This window comes from Mirounga leonina, unplaced genomic scaffold, assembly GCF_011800145.1.
Source record: "Mirounga leonina isolate KUSES-001 unplaced genomic scaffold, KU_Mleo_1.0 Mir_53, whole genome shotgun sequence".
Lineage (NCBI taxonomy): Eukaryota > Metazoa > Chordata > Mammalia > Carnivora > Phocidae > Mirounga > Mirounga leonina.
Genome location: NW_023270807.1, coordinates 94,066,218 through 94,079,731, shown reverse-complemented (window position 1 = coordinate 94,079,731; position 13,514 = coordinate 94,066,218). Strand labels below are relative to the sequence as shown.

At 38.2% G+C, this 13,514-nt stretch overlaps 1 protein-coding gene across 6 annotated transcripts in view; it reads right to left on the bottom strand.

Annotated features, from left to right (window-relative positions):
- Window positions 1–13,514, bottom strand: part of AIG1 (androgen induced 1) — a 318,831-nt gene that overhangs the window by 225,733 nt on the left and 79,584 nt on the right. For 4 of the 6 annotated variants that reach the window (XM_034990850.1, XM_034990847.1, XM_034990851.1 and 1 more), the window contains one exon: window positions 13,280–13,399. In XM_034990850.1, coding sequence (XP_034846741.1) covers window positions 13,280–13,336 — 57 coding nt within the window. In that variant the 5' untranslated portion in view covers window positions 13,337–13,399. Of the gene's footprint in view, window positions 1–13,279; window positions 13,509–13,514 lie in introns of those variants that run through there. The other 2 variants (XM_034990848.1, XM_034990849.1) reach the window with 1 other exon arrangement.

The window sequence follows — 13,514 nt, the reverse complement described above, 5'->3', positions numbered from 1 at the left end:
GTCCTAGATGATGGTGCTATTTACTGAGATAGAAAACACTGAGGTAAAATAGGAGGTGGGAGGGTTTAATCAGAATTACATATATTCTAGATAAATAAGATTAAAGGCAAAAAGGGATACTGTAGTTGATGATTTCGAGGGTGTGTTTATAATACCAGATCACAGAACCTATGCTAAAAAAAATGAGGGGACATAGGACTGGGAAAGATGCTGCAGCAGGATATTTGAGCAAATCTCCCACTACAAAATAACACAGCAAGCCCCATTTCAGCAAAAAGCAAGGAAGATTTCATCAACAGGCATTCTTCTAGGAAAAAAAATCTTATTTTCCTTTATGATTTAGATCTTCTGGTACAGTGCTGCTCCCTTTCTATTTGTGCCAAAGGTCACTAATGGCGATTTTTTAAATGTCAGATTAGGTCACATCATAATGGCTTTCTGTGGCACACACAAATTGGCTCAGATATGTTGAGTACAGTCAAATTATGAGTTTAACTGATGTTAATATGTGGAAAAAGCTTAAATATCATTAGAAAATGTTCATTTTAAATTATGATGCTCGATTGCCCTCCAGTAAAAATGTAGAGATAAAGCAATTGCCAATTATATTACAGTCCCTATGATATGTTCCTATTTACTTCTAACTTATATTCGATAGAGATCCACTTTTCGATTGAAAGATATCTTTTTTCTTTTTTGAACTTACTTTTTCAAAGATAGAGAAGACATTAAGAAAACTGCTTATCAGTTATTGTCATGTATGGATTGATCATATCAGCATAGCACTCTGGAAGCATAAACATAAATGAAATCTTAATACAAGGAAATTCATACTGTGAGGTATCGTATGTTATTTGAAATCACGGTTTAAGAGCAAAGAGGGGAGCAGTCTGATTGGATGAGGTCTTTACGGTATCTTAGTCATTCTCATTCAAGAGAGGCCTAAATAAGACTGGAACTGACCATTGAGGCTGACTAATGATAAAAACATTGTAATGGTTTAGAAAAGATAATTTAGCCAGTTTAGGCATAATAATTTATATTCATCCATGTAAATTGCATGGGAAGCAGCAAAAACCAACACCGCTCAGCACTGTACTTACAGTTACCAGTTATAAAACATTATCACGTTCTCAAAGTATATCTCTGCTACTAAATATTTGGTCTTATTAGGTCTGTGTAGAATTTTGAAAGCTTCCATGTGAATAACCTCCACTCTATTGAGAAAGCATTTCCCCTGACTTATATAGGTTGGTCTCTGTCACACTCAAGTAATGGAGCACATGAAAAAGAAACTCTGAATCCCAGAGTACAGTACTATGACAGGTCTCTTCTTAGCAGGAGGCTCCAACACTTTGTTTGCATATAAGATATCTTCCCGAATGCAATGCACTTCTGTTAGTCTTCTTCCTACTTCCTTCCTGCCCTCTTGTTTTCTGGGTTTTACAGAAACCAGTCAGACAACACTTTGGCTGCCTTCCAGATCTACCCCGTGGAATAAAAAATAAGTGTTTCCAGATACTTTATCCCTGAATCAGAAATAAGAAAAGAGCTTCAGAACCATCATCTGTTTTTGTTTTTTGGTTTTTTTTTTTTTTTTTTTTTACGATTTATTTATTTATTTTAGAGAGAGAGCGCATGCACGTGAGTACGTAAGCCAGGGAAGGGGCAGAGGGAGAGGGAGAGAATCTCCAGCAGACTCCACTAAGCATGGAGCCTGGGGAGGGGCTCGATCCCCCAACTCTGAAATCATGATCTGAGCCGAAACTGGATGTTCAACTGAGTGAGTCATCTAGGCGCCCCAAGATCATCTCAGCTTTTAGACCAGGAGATATGGGGGGCTATCAATTACATATTTGAAAACAACTTCACTAGTCCTGGATTTCATGGACTGTTCTCTCAGATTCTGGAGAATACATCTGGCTGTAAATTCTAAACTTTTGACATTACTGTGAATGTTCATCACACACACACACACACACACACACACAAATGTATTTCTGTCATCCTCAACTTTCAGATGAAGAAACTAAGGCACAAAGCAGAGATTTTACTCCAGAGCCTGTGTACTTATCACTGAAACTCTCTATCCTTTCTGAACACTATACTTAGTGACACAATTATTTTCATCCTAAAATGACCAGAGTCCTCTTGAATCATGGTTCTTGTCTCTGATTACAGGTATATATGTAACAATTATAATAATAACAGATAACATTTATTAAGTATTTGATACATGCCAGGCATTGGATTATATGATTATCTCATTTAATCCTCACAACTATATGTGATAGATACTATTATTATTCCCATTCAACAAATGAAAAAAATCAGGCCTTAGAGAAGATAATAAATTTACCCAAAGTCAGATAGCTGGTAGATGAAAAGGCTGGGATTCAAATTCAGTCTGACTCCTGAACCTAAGTGCTCACCCCTTACACTATAAAGCCTTATGTAATAGGTATATAATGTGTTGTATATAATCTCCAATAAATTGAAAGTATATTTTAGTAAAAGTTACATGTTAAGAATTATTTTATATATTCAACTATAAATAAATAACTTGTGAAACATAAATGTTCTTTCATCATATACAAATAATTGCAAATTAGCCAGAGACTTCTGAATGTATTTGTGGTAGGAGATTTAAATTCAATAATTTTTCCTATATTCACTTTGGTAGATCTTTGTGCACTGCATGAAGAGGTCTTCTGACCCTATGACTTCTTATAGGGTTTAAACATTGAGAAGTACTGGCAGATCACACAGAAGAAGAAAAGGAAACGTGGAGGGTATTTGTTTCACTTACTCAATTCCTGAAGGGTCCCCCCATGCTGCATGAGCACAAAAAGTCACTGCTCAGGCCTAGCAGGGATCACGTGCCCCCACTACTAGTCTACACGTTTTGTATTGTAGCTTGTGCCTTCTCTCTGCCCTGCCCACCCTTGTAAATCATTCTTTCACTAAACTCACTCAAACTACCCAATTTAAGTGCCGTCTTTCTTCTCTGGACAAGACAGAGGCTGACACAGAAGTGATCAGTTCTGGTATAGAACACATGCCTTCATATGTTAGAAGAGGGTATTTCTGCATTCTATATGCATTTGTAACGTTCGTATGTCTTTTTTAAAATAGCAAAGATGTATCAGTATAATTACAAAGAGAAGGATGTGTAATGTTACAGCAAACACACTTTCTTCAGACTCTTGATGTTGGTTTTTCAAACTGGATCTTGCAAATCACTGATGACTCAGCTAAAGTACAATTTTAATGCAAGATGAATGGAATGTACAAGCAAACCCAGATTATTGTGCGCAGAAAATTATTCTTGCTCACTTCAGCCATGTCAATTCCACTCTAATTAGGATGCTCTGGACAATTGAAGATTCATGCTTGGCTCAAATATCGATGAGCCCAAACGAGCTTTGTCTAATACCATTGGGTTTTGTAAACATGGAGTCAAAGACACCTAATCATTTACATTATGAGATATGTGAGGAAATATTTGCAGGGCATCTCCTGGACAGGACATTGTGAAGTTTAAGGACCTTGAGTGATCAGTGGAAGTATTTTTCTATTCATAGTGTTAAGCTAGATTATAGAGAAATAAGTACTCCAAATATGGGAGACTGTGTAAATTGATTGATTTAAAGTTAAGATAATCTCTCAAAGACTTTAATATAGCAATTCTGCCTCTAAGAATTTATCCAAAGAAAATAATCACATACGTGTGTTAAGATTTATCTATTCATATGTTCAACAAGACAATCAATACAAGCATCTATATTAAGGAATATGCAGTCATTAAAAATGACATTATGGAAGAATGTATAATGGCAGAGGCAAATGTTTACAAAATATGCTAGGTGGAAAAAGAACAGATATTAAAATTATATGTAAGCTACTTCTGGTGTCAGCCAAGATGGTGAAAACTGACTATAGCCTATCACTCTCACTAATTACAACTAAAAACTCGGAAGAGAATGCAACTGCATTCTTCAATATTTATGCCTGAGAAATAAAAACTTATGTTCACATAAAAATATATACATGAATGTTCATAGCAGCTTTATTCACAATAGCTCAAAACTGGAAACAATCCAGATGTCCTCTAATGGGTGACTAGTTAAACACTGATACACTCACACCATGAAATACTATTCAGCAATAAAAAGGAACAAACTATTGACACATGTACAACTTGGATGAATCTCCAGAGGATTATTCTGAGTCAAAAAAGCCAATTCTAAAAAGTCATATGTACATCATTTCATTTATATAAGATTCTTGAAATGACAAAACCATAGAAAGAGGGAATAAATTAATGGTTGCCAGCAATCGGGGATGGGTAGAGGGAGAAAGTGGGTATGGCCATAAAAGTGCTACATGAGGGGTCTTTGTGGGCAGTTCCGTACCTTGACTGTTTAAATGTCAACATCCTGGTTGTGATATACTACAGTTGTGTAAGATGTCACTATTGGGGGAAACTGAGTAAAGCCTATACAGATCTCTCTGTGTTATTTCTTACAACTGATATTAATCTACAATTGTCTCAATAAAAATGCCAATTACATATAAAAGATTTACTTGCCATTTGTAACAACATGGATGGACCTAGAGAGTATTGTGCTAAGTGAAATAAGTCAGAAAAATACGAAAACCACATGATTTCACTCATACGTGGAATTTAAAAACCAAATGAACAAGCCGAGAAAAAAAAAAAAAGAGATAAACATACTCTTAAATACAGAGAACAAACTGGTGGTTTCTAGAGGGGAGGGGGGGCAGGGGATGAGGAAAACATATAAAGAGGATCAAGAGTACACTTATCTTGGGCACCTGGATGGCTCAGTCAGTTAAGCGTCTGCCTTCAGCTCAGGTCATGTTCCCGGTGTCCTGGGATCGAGTCCTGCATTAGGCTCCCTGCTCAGCGGGGAGTCTGCTTCTCCTTCTCCCTCTGCCCCTCACCCCACCTCGTGTCCTCTCTCTCTCAAATAAATAACTAAAATCTTTATTAAAAAAAAACAACAACAACCCCAAAAACAAGAGCTGGAATCATTAAAATAGAAGAAAGACTGACAATGCTACACACTAATGAGGACACAAAGCAACTGGAACTCTCATGAATTGCTAATGGCAATGCAACATGGCACATCCACTCTGGAAAATAGTTTGGTGGTCTCTATCAACTCAAAGATATACTTCCCATATAACCAAACAATTCCACTCCTGGGTACCTACTCAAAAAATTGAAAACTCATGTTCATACAAAAACTTGTATGTAAGTGTTTATAGCAGCTTTTTTCATAATCACCTCAAACTAGAAAAAACTCAAATGCATATTAATTTATGAATGGATTAACAAAGTGGTACATCAATACCATGGAATATTCCTCAACAATAAAATGGAACAAACCATCAATATACACAACATGGAGGAATCTAAAATGTATTGTGCTAAATGGAAAGCAGCAGACTCAAAGGCTACCATGGTATGCCTTATATATATTTTCTAGAGAAGTAAAACTATAGGAATAGGGAACAAATCTGTGGTTCCAGGGAAGGATTTAACTGTAAGGGGTCAGCATAAAAGAATATATATATATTTTAAAGATTTTATTTATTTATTTGAGAGAGAGAGAGAATGAGAGAGAGAGAGCATGAGGGGGGGAAGGTCAGAGGGAGAAGCAGACTCCCCGCTGAGCAGGGAGCCTGATGTGGGACTCGATCCCGGGACTCCAGGATCATGACCTGAGCCGAAGGCAGTGGCTTAACCAACTGAGCCACCCAGGCGCCCCATAAAAGAATATTTTTATGTGATCGTGGTGGCTACATGATTCTATGCATCTGTCAAAAATCACTGAACTGTACACCAAGAAGTGAATTTTGGTGTATGTTAATTTAAAAAATAAATGCATACAAACCATATGTATACACTGAACTTATATTTTAAAGGAAAAAATATATATGGCTCAAGGCAAATACCAAAATACTAACATTGGTATCTCTGAGTGATAAATATTTTTCTCTATAATTTAAAAATAATTTTTGGAAAGAATGTAATTTTTTGTTTAATCTGACTATATATATGTGCATACACATACATACATATACATGTATTTCTGCAGTCTGATTCTCTATGTATGTTTCTGTGTATATACAAAACTCTGAAATAAATACCATCTTGGGGTGGCTGGGTGGTTCAGTCGGTTAGGCATCCAACTCTTGGATTCAGCTCAGGTCATGATCTTGGGGTTGTAGGATCAAGCCCTGCCTCGGCCTCCGTGCTCAGCAAGGAGTCTGCTCGAGATTCTCCCTCTCCCTCCGCCCCTCCCCAGCTTGTCCTTTTTTTCTCTCAAATAAATAAATCTTTTTAAAAATAAAAATAAATAGGGGTGCCTGGGTGGCTCAGTCATTAAGCGTCTGCCTTCGGCTCAGGTCGTGATCCTGGGGTCCTTGGATCAAGCCCCGCATTGGGCTCCCTGCTTGGCGGGAAGCCTGCTTCTCCCTCTCCCACTCCCCCTGCTTATGTTCCCTCTATTGCTGTGTCTCTCTCTGTCAAATAAATAAATAAAATCTTAAAAAAATAAATAAAAAAAATAAATACCATCTTGAAGCACTAAAATACTAAGGCACACAGAAAATCAGGGATCATTAAAATGGAATATACTTTCTTCCCTATGGCTTTCTGTACTGTACAAATTTTCTATAATTCTATGTGTTGTTTTTGATATTAAAATTTTAAATTATAACACAGCCTGACAGGTCTAAATATAAGACAATACGAAGGGGCTAGACCATTGTCTAACTGACTTTTTTAGAATTCCATGTTTCCAAAACCCTGTAAATGAACACATCCATTTTCTCAAGTAGTAGTAATTCTTGCCACATTGCAAATTCAAGCAATTTCTCTGGTTATTCTTGATTAGCATGTCTTGATCCAGCTTCTCAAAGCTACCTTCCATATCTTGCTGCACTCCACAATGGATCCCATTGCGGGGTCTTTCACATTCAAAGAGTTCTCTGTGCTCACTATACCTGGCAGGACTACCCTGCAGGTGAGAAATGGGCCCTTTAACTGTCTAGCCACAGGCTGCCAGACACAAAAGAAAGCTATGTTGTTATGGAATCTGAAGCATTAAGATTTTTCCAAATATGCTTGGATCACAGGAATATCTGATTCAATATGGAAAATTGTACTATTGTTCACACTTCCACAGAAACATATGACATTTCAGGGGAACACAGAGAAACAAATAAAAACCCTCAAGAGCAGCTACCAATTTTGCTAAATGTTATACCAGACATGGAGGATGGCAGGGATGGGAAAAAAAGTGACCTCAACTGGTGGTCAGATGACTTTCTGTAATTTCAATAACATTTGCAACTAAGAAAGGGAATGTGTGATTATATCACCAACTATTTCCCCCACTCGGACAAAACCAGGCCCCTATTTTATGTCTAATCCAAAAGAAACACTTTCAAAGAGGGTGAAGAGGATTCTATGTGAAGTATTATACTCACAATTCTTCCCTTGGGTTAGAAAAAAGCATTATTTCATCCTTAAAGTTTATGTGCACATTTTAGGATCAAGTCTAATTCTACTGGAAAAAAAAAATGTGCAGTTTCACCCTCTTTGTATGATATCCAAACAAAACAAAACAAACAAACAAAAAACCCACCTAATTTTGTTCAGAGTACTCAATGAACTACTGGCCTTTACATGACTGGCAAAACGAAATACCATAGTTACATAATGATACACAGAATCTCTTCTCAAGATATTTTATTTCCTATTTAAAATTAAGCCATGAACTAGAGTCAAGAATATTTTATTACAAATACATAAGTAAATATAAGACAAACTTAAATGCTTTCGTTAGTATACTTATGCAATTTATTCTTTTTAACATTTTTTTAAAATGTCAAAAATTCTTAGCATGTCTTAAAGCAAAAAAAAAGAAAGAAAGAAAAAGTATCCCCTAGGTATACTTGACCATTTCCTGCTCTTTGAACACCCCAAGCTTTTCAACATCTGAGCCCTTATTTATCTTGCTCCCTCTGTGATTTTCTTAAATTCTTTTGCAATAAGGATTTAGATAACAAAAATAAATACCTAGATTATATTACTTTAAGCCTTTACAAAAATGCCTTCACCCAGTCAAAATGTAAGACCATGTTTTTGGCTTTCATAAAAACCACGATGAAAGAAACATCAGTTTTAAGAATATTTCTATATATTCTGCTAAAAATCAATCAAAGGCATTATCTATGATGTTACCCAATGTCCTTTATATGACAGTCTGAGAGATAAATAACCTTGAAAAGTCAGTGCCTGGAAAGAACCACTCTATTTTTCCTGACAAATTGCTACGCTTCCTTTATTCCAATGCTAAAGACAATGCAGTCAAATATGTATTCTTTTTTTGCCTTGGTTGCCCTGAAGATGAGCTAAATTTCTTTTTCAATTGCAATAAATAACCTCTCCCTGGTGCCTAATACATATAACTCTCTTTTATTTTAAAGTTGTAATTTTTTACAACATATTTTTAATTATGCCACAGTAAAAGTCACCTTAAATATGTTTCAAAATATGTTTAAATATGCTTTAAATATAGAGGGCAGAATTAATACTGAGGCTGCATCCTATAGGCTATTCCATGTTAAGTTACAAAACAAAACCAGTGTGGCCTAGGCCAGCATTTACCAAACCAGAACATGGCAAGCAGTCATGTAATAATCTTACTAAAAGTGTGGATTCTGTTCGGAAGGTCTGGAGTGGAGCCCGAGTTTCCACAGTTCTAATAGGCTCCCAGATAAGGTCACTCCTATTGGCCCTCAGACCACACTTGGAGGACGCGGGGTCTAAACAGTGCTCTGCCCACACATGAAGGAAAAGTCAGTACAAGACAAACAATGAATAGGACGGAGCCCTAAGACACTAGAACCCTCACAATGGTGAACACTCCAAATCAGAGCAAATGGGATAGCCTATTTCTGTATCAGTCTTTAAAAATCAAAAGGTCTTAAATTCAGTATCAGTATTAATTTAATTTTTTACATAACAACTGTCCAGCTCATGTTTTTCAAAGAAGTTGATTCTGACTCATGTGTTAGATATTGTACCATACACATCTAAAGAAAATTTTGGTTGGTATGTTTCAAAAATCCCTATTATTCTGAATATTTTAGGAGGGAATAGGACAAGAAAACTCATTGAGTATCTGGAAAGTTTCCATTTATTCAAATGTTTACTAAACACCTATTACACTCCAGCACTACTTTGAGGTCTCAACATACAAATGCCTTTTTCTTTTAATTTATTTATTCTGGTTTTATTCCTATTCTTCATTTTTACTATCTTTGGGAGCAATTACTGTATAACTTAGGGAATTAACCTTTAATCAGCAAATAAGTGAATGAATCTGCATCATTTCAAGAAAATTCATCAGCTGTGATACTGGCTAAGGAGATATTAAACATTAGTTCATTTAGATTTTCTGTCTTTCTAGCTTATTTCTAGTTAAGAGAGTATTCCTTCTCCTGACATGGCCTATTGCATAACGATAGATTCTAAAATACTTCACAGTAAAGAAAAGACCTAGTTTTTCCTATGTTGTTCAGTTTTTATAGATTCTCATAGTGCCCATTGTTGTCTCCTCTGCATAGTGTCATGGATGCAGTAGGCAAAAACCTTTATTTTGGTTAAAGCTAAAGCTAAAATTAACCAGTTATCTAAAACACATAAAGAACTAGCTGAGTCACTGCATAAGTACAACATTTAAGTTTTTTTCTGGGTCAGAGGATTTAAAACCAACTGTACTAGTTTTCTATTGCTGCTATAACAAATTACCAGAAATTCAGTGTCTTAAACAGCACAAATTTATTATTTTATAGTTCTGGAGGTCAGAAGTCCAAAATGGGTCTCACTGGGCTAAAATCGAGGTGTCAGCAGGACTTGGTTTCTTCTCAAGGCTCTAGAGAAGAACTTATTTTCTGTTCTTTCTGGCTTCTACACACCTCCTACATTCCTTGGCTCTTGGCTCCTTCCTCTACCTTCCAACCCAGCAATGTTGTGTCTCTCTGTGACTTTTCTTCCACAGTCACATCTTCTTCCAATGGACTCTTCCCTTCTGCTTCCTTCCATTTTAGGAACCTCTATGATTACATCGGGCCACATGGATAATTTGGGATAGCCTCCCTATTTTAAGGTCAGCTGACAAGCAACCTTAATTTCCTTTGTCGTGTAACCTAACACCCTCACAGGTTCTAAGGATTAAGATGTAGACATCTGTGAGGGCTCATTAGTCTGCCTACCACACCAAGACAGGGTTCCATTTCTATTTACTAACTTCAATTTTCGAAACACTTTAGTTCTCTTACAGTTTTTCAATGCTAGGAAAAGAAGTTCTTCCGGGAAGAACAGTGTAAGATTACTGATAGCAAAAACCTGTGTTTCAGTTTTTCACCATGAGCTCTGACACTATTGGGATGACTCTAATACTCAGTGAGAGATATGGATATTGCCGGAATGGACACTGCCACAGAACCATTGGCTCCCGGATACATGTAGCCTGAGACCCCTGACTTAGGTTCTGGTAAAACGATGCGGTGGAACATGGAATCAGACTGTGGCCACCAGGATAATGTCCTGACTCTGCAATCCAAGTTGGCTAGAAAAAGGGCCTTCTCATTAAAGTTTTAGAAGCTAAAGCCTCCTCTAAAATTGCTCTAATGAGCTTAGAATCATTAAAACTGTCCAAGGCACTAAGTAATAAAGTTCAGAGTTTGTTTTAAACATGGAAAAAAATGAAAAGTCAGATAGGTAAATTACAGTAGCCTAATTTTTTCATGCCATTACTAAGGACTGCGCAGGCTATGGTTTCAACAACTGTACAATGCATAAGCTCTAAAGACTCTAAATCTCTCTAATCATTAAAAGAATAACACTTTGCATGAATGTTTTTTATGAATGTAGTCTAGACATACTTTCTCACAGGAACTCTTGATTAAAGATAATTATTATATTTCAATCAGAAGTCACAGAAAGTAAAAAGTCTGAATAACTGGCTGAAGGCCCTACACAAACCGAATCTAAATATGAAACAAACGGAATCAAGTTTGAACTTATGGCCTGAATTCTAGTAGATAAAAGTATATTTGTGGTGATTAAATATTTAAAACAGGCATGTCCAGTCATCATGTGCTAAAATAGAAACTGTATGGCAGTTTCCGCAGAGTCAGATTGGCTCTACTGTGGTATCATGTCATACAAAGGTTATGAGAAGTATATTGTTTCTTGAGAACCTTGTTTTTTAACACACAGTAAGCAAGGCCAATGTGAGAAGTAGTCATCTCTCACGGGTTAATTGATACCCTCAATTTCTACCCCTCTCACCTGCTGACCCCCTTCCTTGCCCCTCCCCCCAAACTGTACCTAATACGAAGGTGCTTCTGAGAACTATTCATGGTTCCCATGGCTCTGGTAGGGTCTCCAAACAATACTTCAGCTCAACACTGCTCCTTGGCGACACTGGAGCAGGCTAGCTTTAATGAGCTCTGATTAAGGAATGGGATAAGGTAGTGATCCAAGAGGAATTTTATTTGCATAGCCCCTAGAAGAATTCTGAAAATCTATGCACATATTTTTAAATAACATCTAAACATTTTTAACATAAGTTTAAACACTTGAAAAAGGAACATGATTTCGAATGCTCTAATACATATTTATCAGAACCTCAGGGCTGCAGATTTCACTCATTCAATCTATGGAAAATGTCTGCTCTATCACATAATTTAATTGGCAGAGCCCATTCTCATTGCCAAGCCAATCAACCCAATAAGACTTTCTGTCAAAACAAGTCTGACTTCGTTTTTTCAGTCAAATGTGAAGATAGTCTTGATGACAATCTGTATTCTGAATGCTAAAAGGAACAGATAAATAAAGCACAGAGCCTTGTCATGTGCTCATCGCTTGGATGAATGAGGAAGAAGGAAGGAGAACTGGCAGGCATCATCCATGCTCAGAGGCGATCGGTTTCAAGAAAGAGATGGAAGTTGAGGATCTGAACATCGAAACCCTTGAAACCCTCTATGCCCTGGGAAGTCTGGGAGCCCAAAGGCATGTACATAGTTTGGAAACGGCTGCGAAAAAGCACTTAAATTCTTCTTTGAAAGTATCTAACATGAAACAAATACAAAGCGGTGTTTCGAAACAAAAAGCCCTCTGACTACATTTCTTTGAGGGATCCTAAGCCTTTGGAAATATGTTCTCGTCATCAAAACGGAGGGTCAACAATTAGAGATTATAATCTTGCTTATGCAGCCAGCCAACCTTGTGTATAATCTTGGATGGGTAGTTCTGGTGTCCCAGGATTTGCTTCTCCATTTTCTCTAGTCCTTGGAACTCCTTGATTTGGTTCTAACCCTCCACCCATACTTGGTCATTGTTGAGTGTGTGTTTCACCCAGTCTAAATTCGTCACCTTTCCCCCTTAAGCTCCTAGATTTCACTCCATGTCATCATTGGGCCTTATGCTCATATGTTGATGCTCTGGCCTTTTTTTAGTGCCAGAAGTAGATAAGCTTTTTTAAAAAAAACCAAAAACAACTGCAACTGCCAAGGTTATCCTGTTGTGCCAGCAGAGCTGCTTATGCAAACTACTGAAAACTCTTAGGTGGAAATAGAAGGAGTGTAATACAAGACATACTGGTAATGTATTTTGAAAACCTCTCCCCTAATATTTCTGGGAGAAAGGTTAGAAGTAAATTACTGACAATGGGCAAGAAAACAGATGCAAAGAAGACAACTTTATTAGGTGCTTTCTCTTCTTTATGAGGATTTTGGTCCTTTCAGAAGAAGCTCCAAGTAATTCGACAATACCCAGTTTCCTTCAGTTGCTGCAACTCGATCCCACGATGGGTGCTCTGGAAAGCGTGCTGAGGGCGCACGGGTCTGAGGCCACTCACGATCAAGGTCGTCTGATCCATTTGTTAAGTTGAGACTCTTCCCGCGTCACCTCTTAGAAGCAGGTCTGTGTTCCCCTCCAAAGAGCCCACCACCTGGCTGTGCCCACCTCCATTCGTGCCCCACCTACCCTGTAACGGGTGGTTCGGAGGTGCGGCCACGGAGGCAGCCAGGCCTTTAGACGCAATCACCGAGGAAGAGGCGAGGACACCCGTGGAGGATGGAGGCGCGCGCAGGTGCCCGCGCACCCACCCACCCCCACACACCGACTCGGGGTGCAGGGCGGACGGGGGAGGGGAGCGGAAGGCCTTACCAGATCAATGAACGTCAGGAATTTCCAGCTCCCGCCGTAGGTCTGATGCGAGGGCATTTCGATGGCCTTGTAGTTACACAGGATAGAGCAGTAGGACAGCAGGATCGCCACCCGCAGCACCTGGCACGGGACAAGCGCCATGTTCGCGAAGGGCCTGGCCGCCTGGAGGGCGGGGAGCGAGGGCTGGAGGCGCAGGGCGCGCGGGGGCGGGCGCCGGGAGAACCCTGGCCGGCCG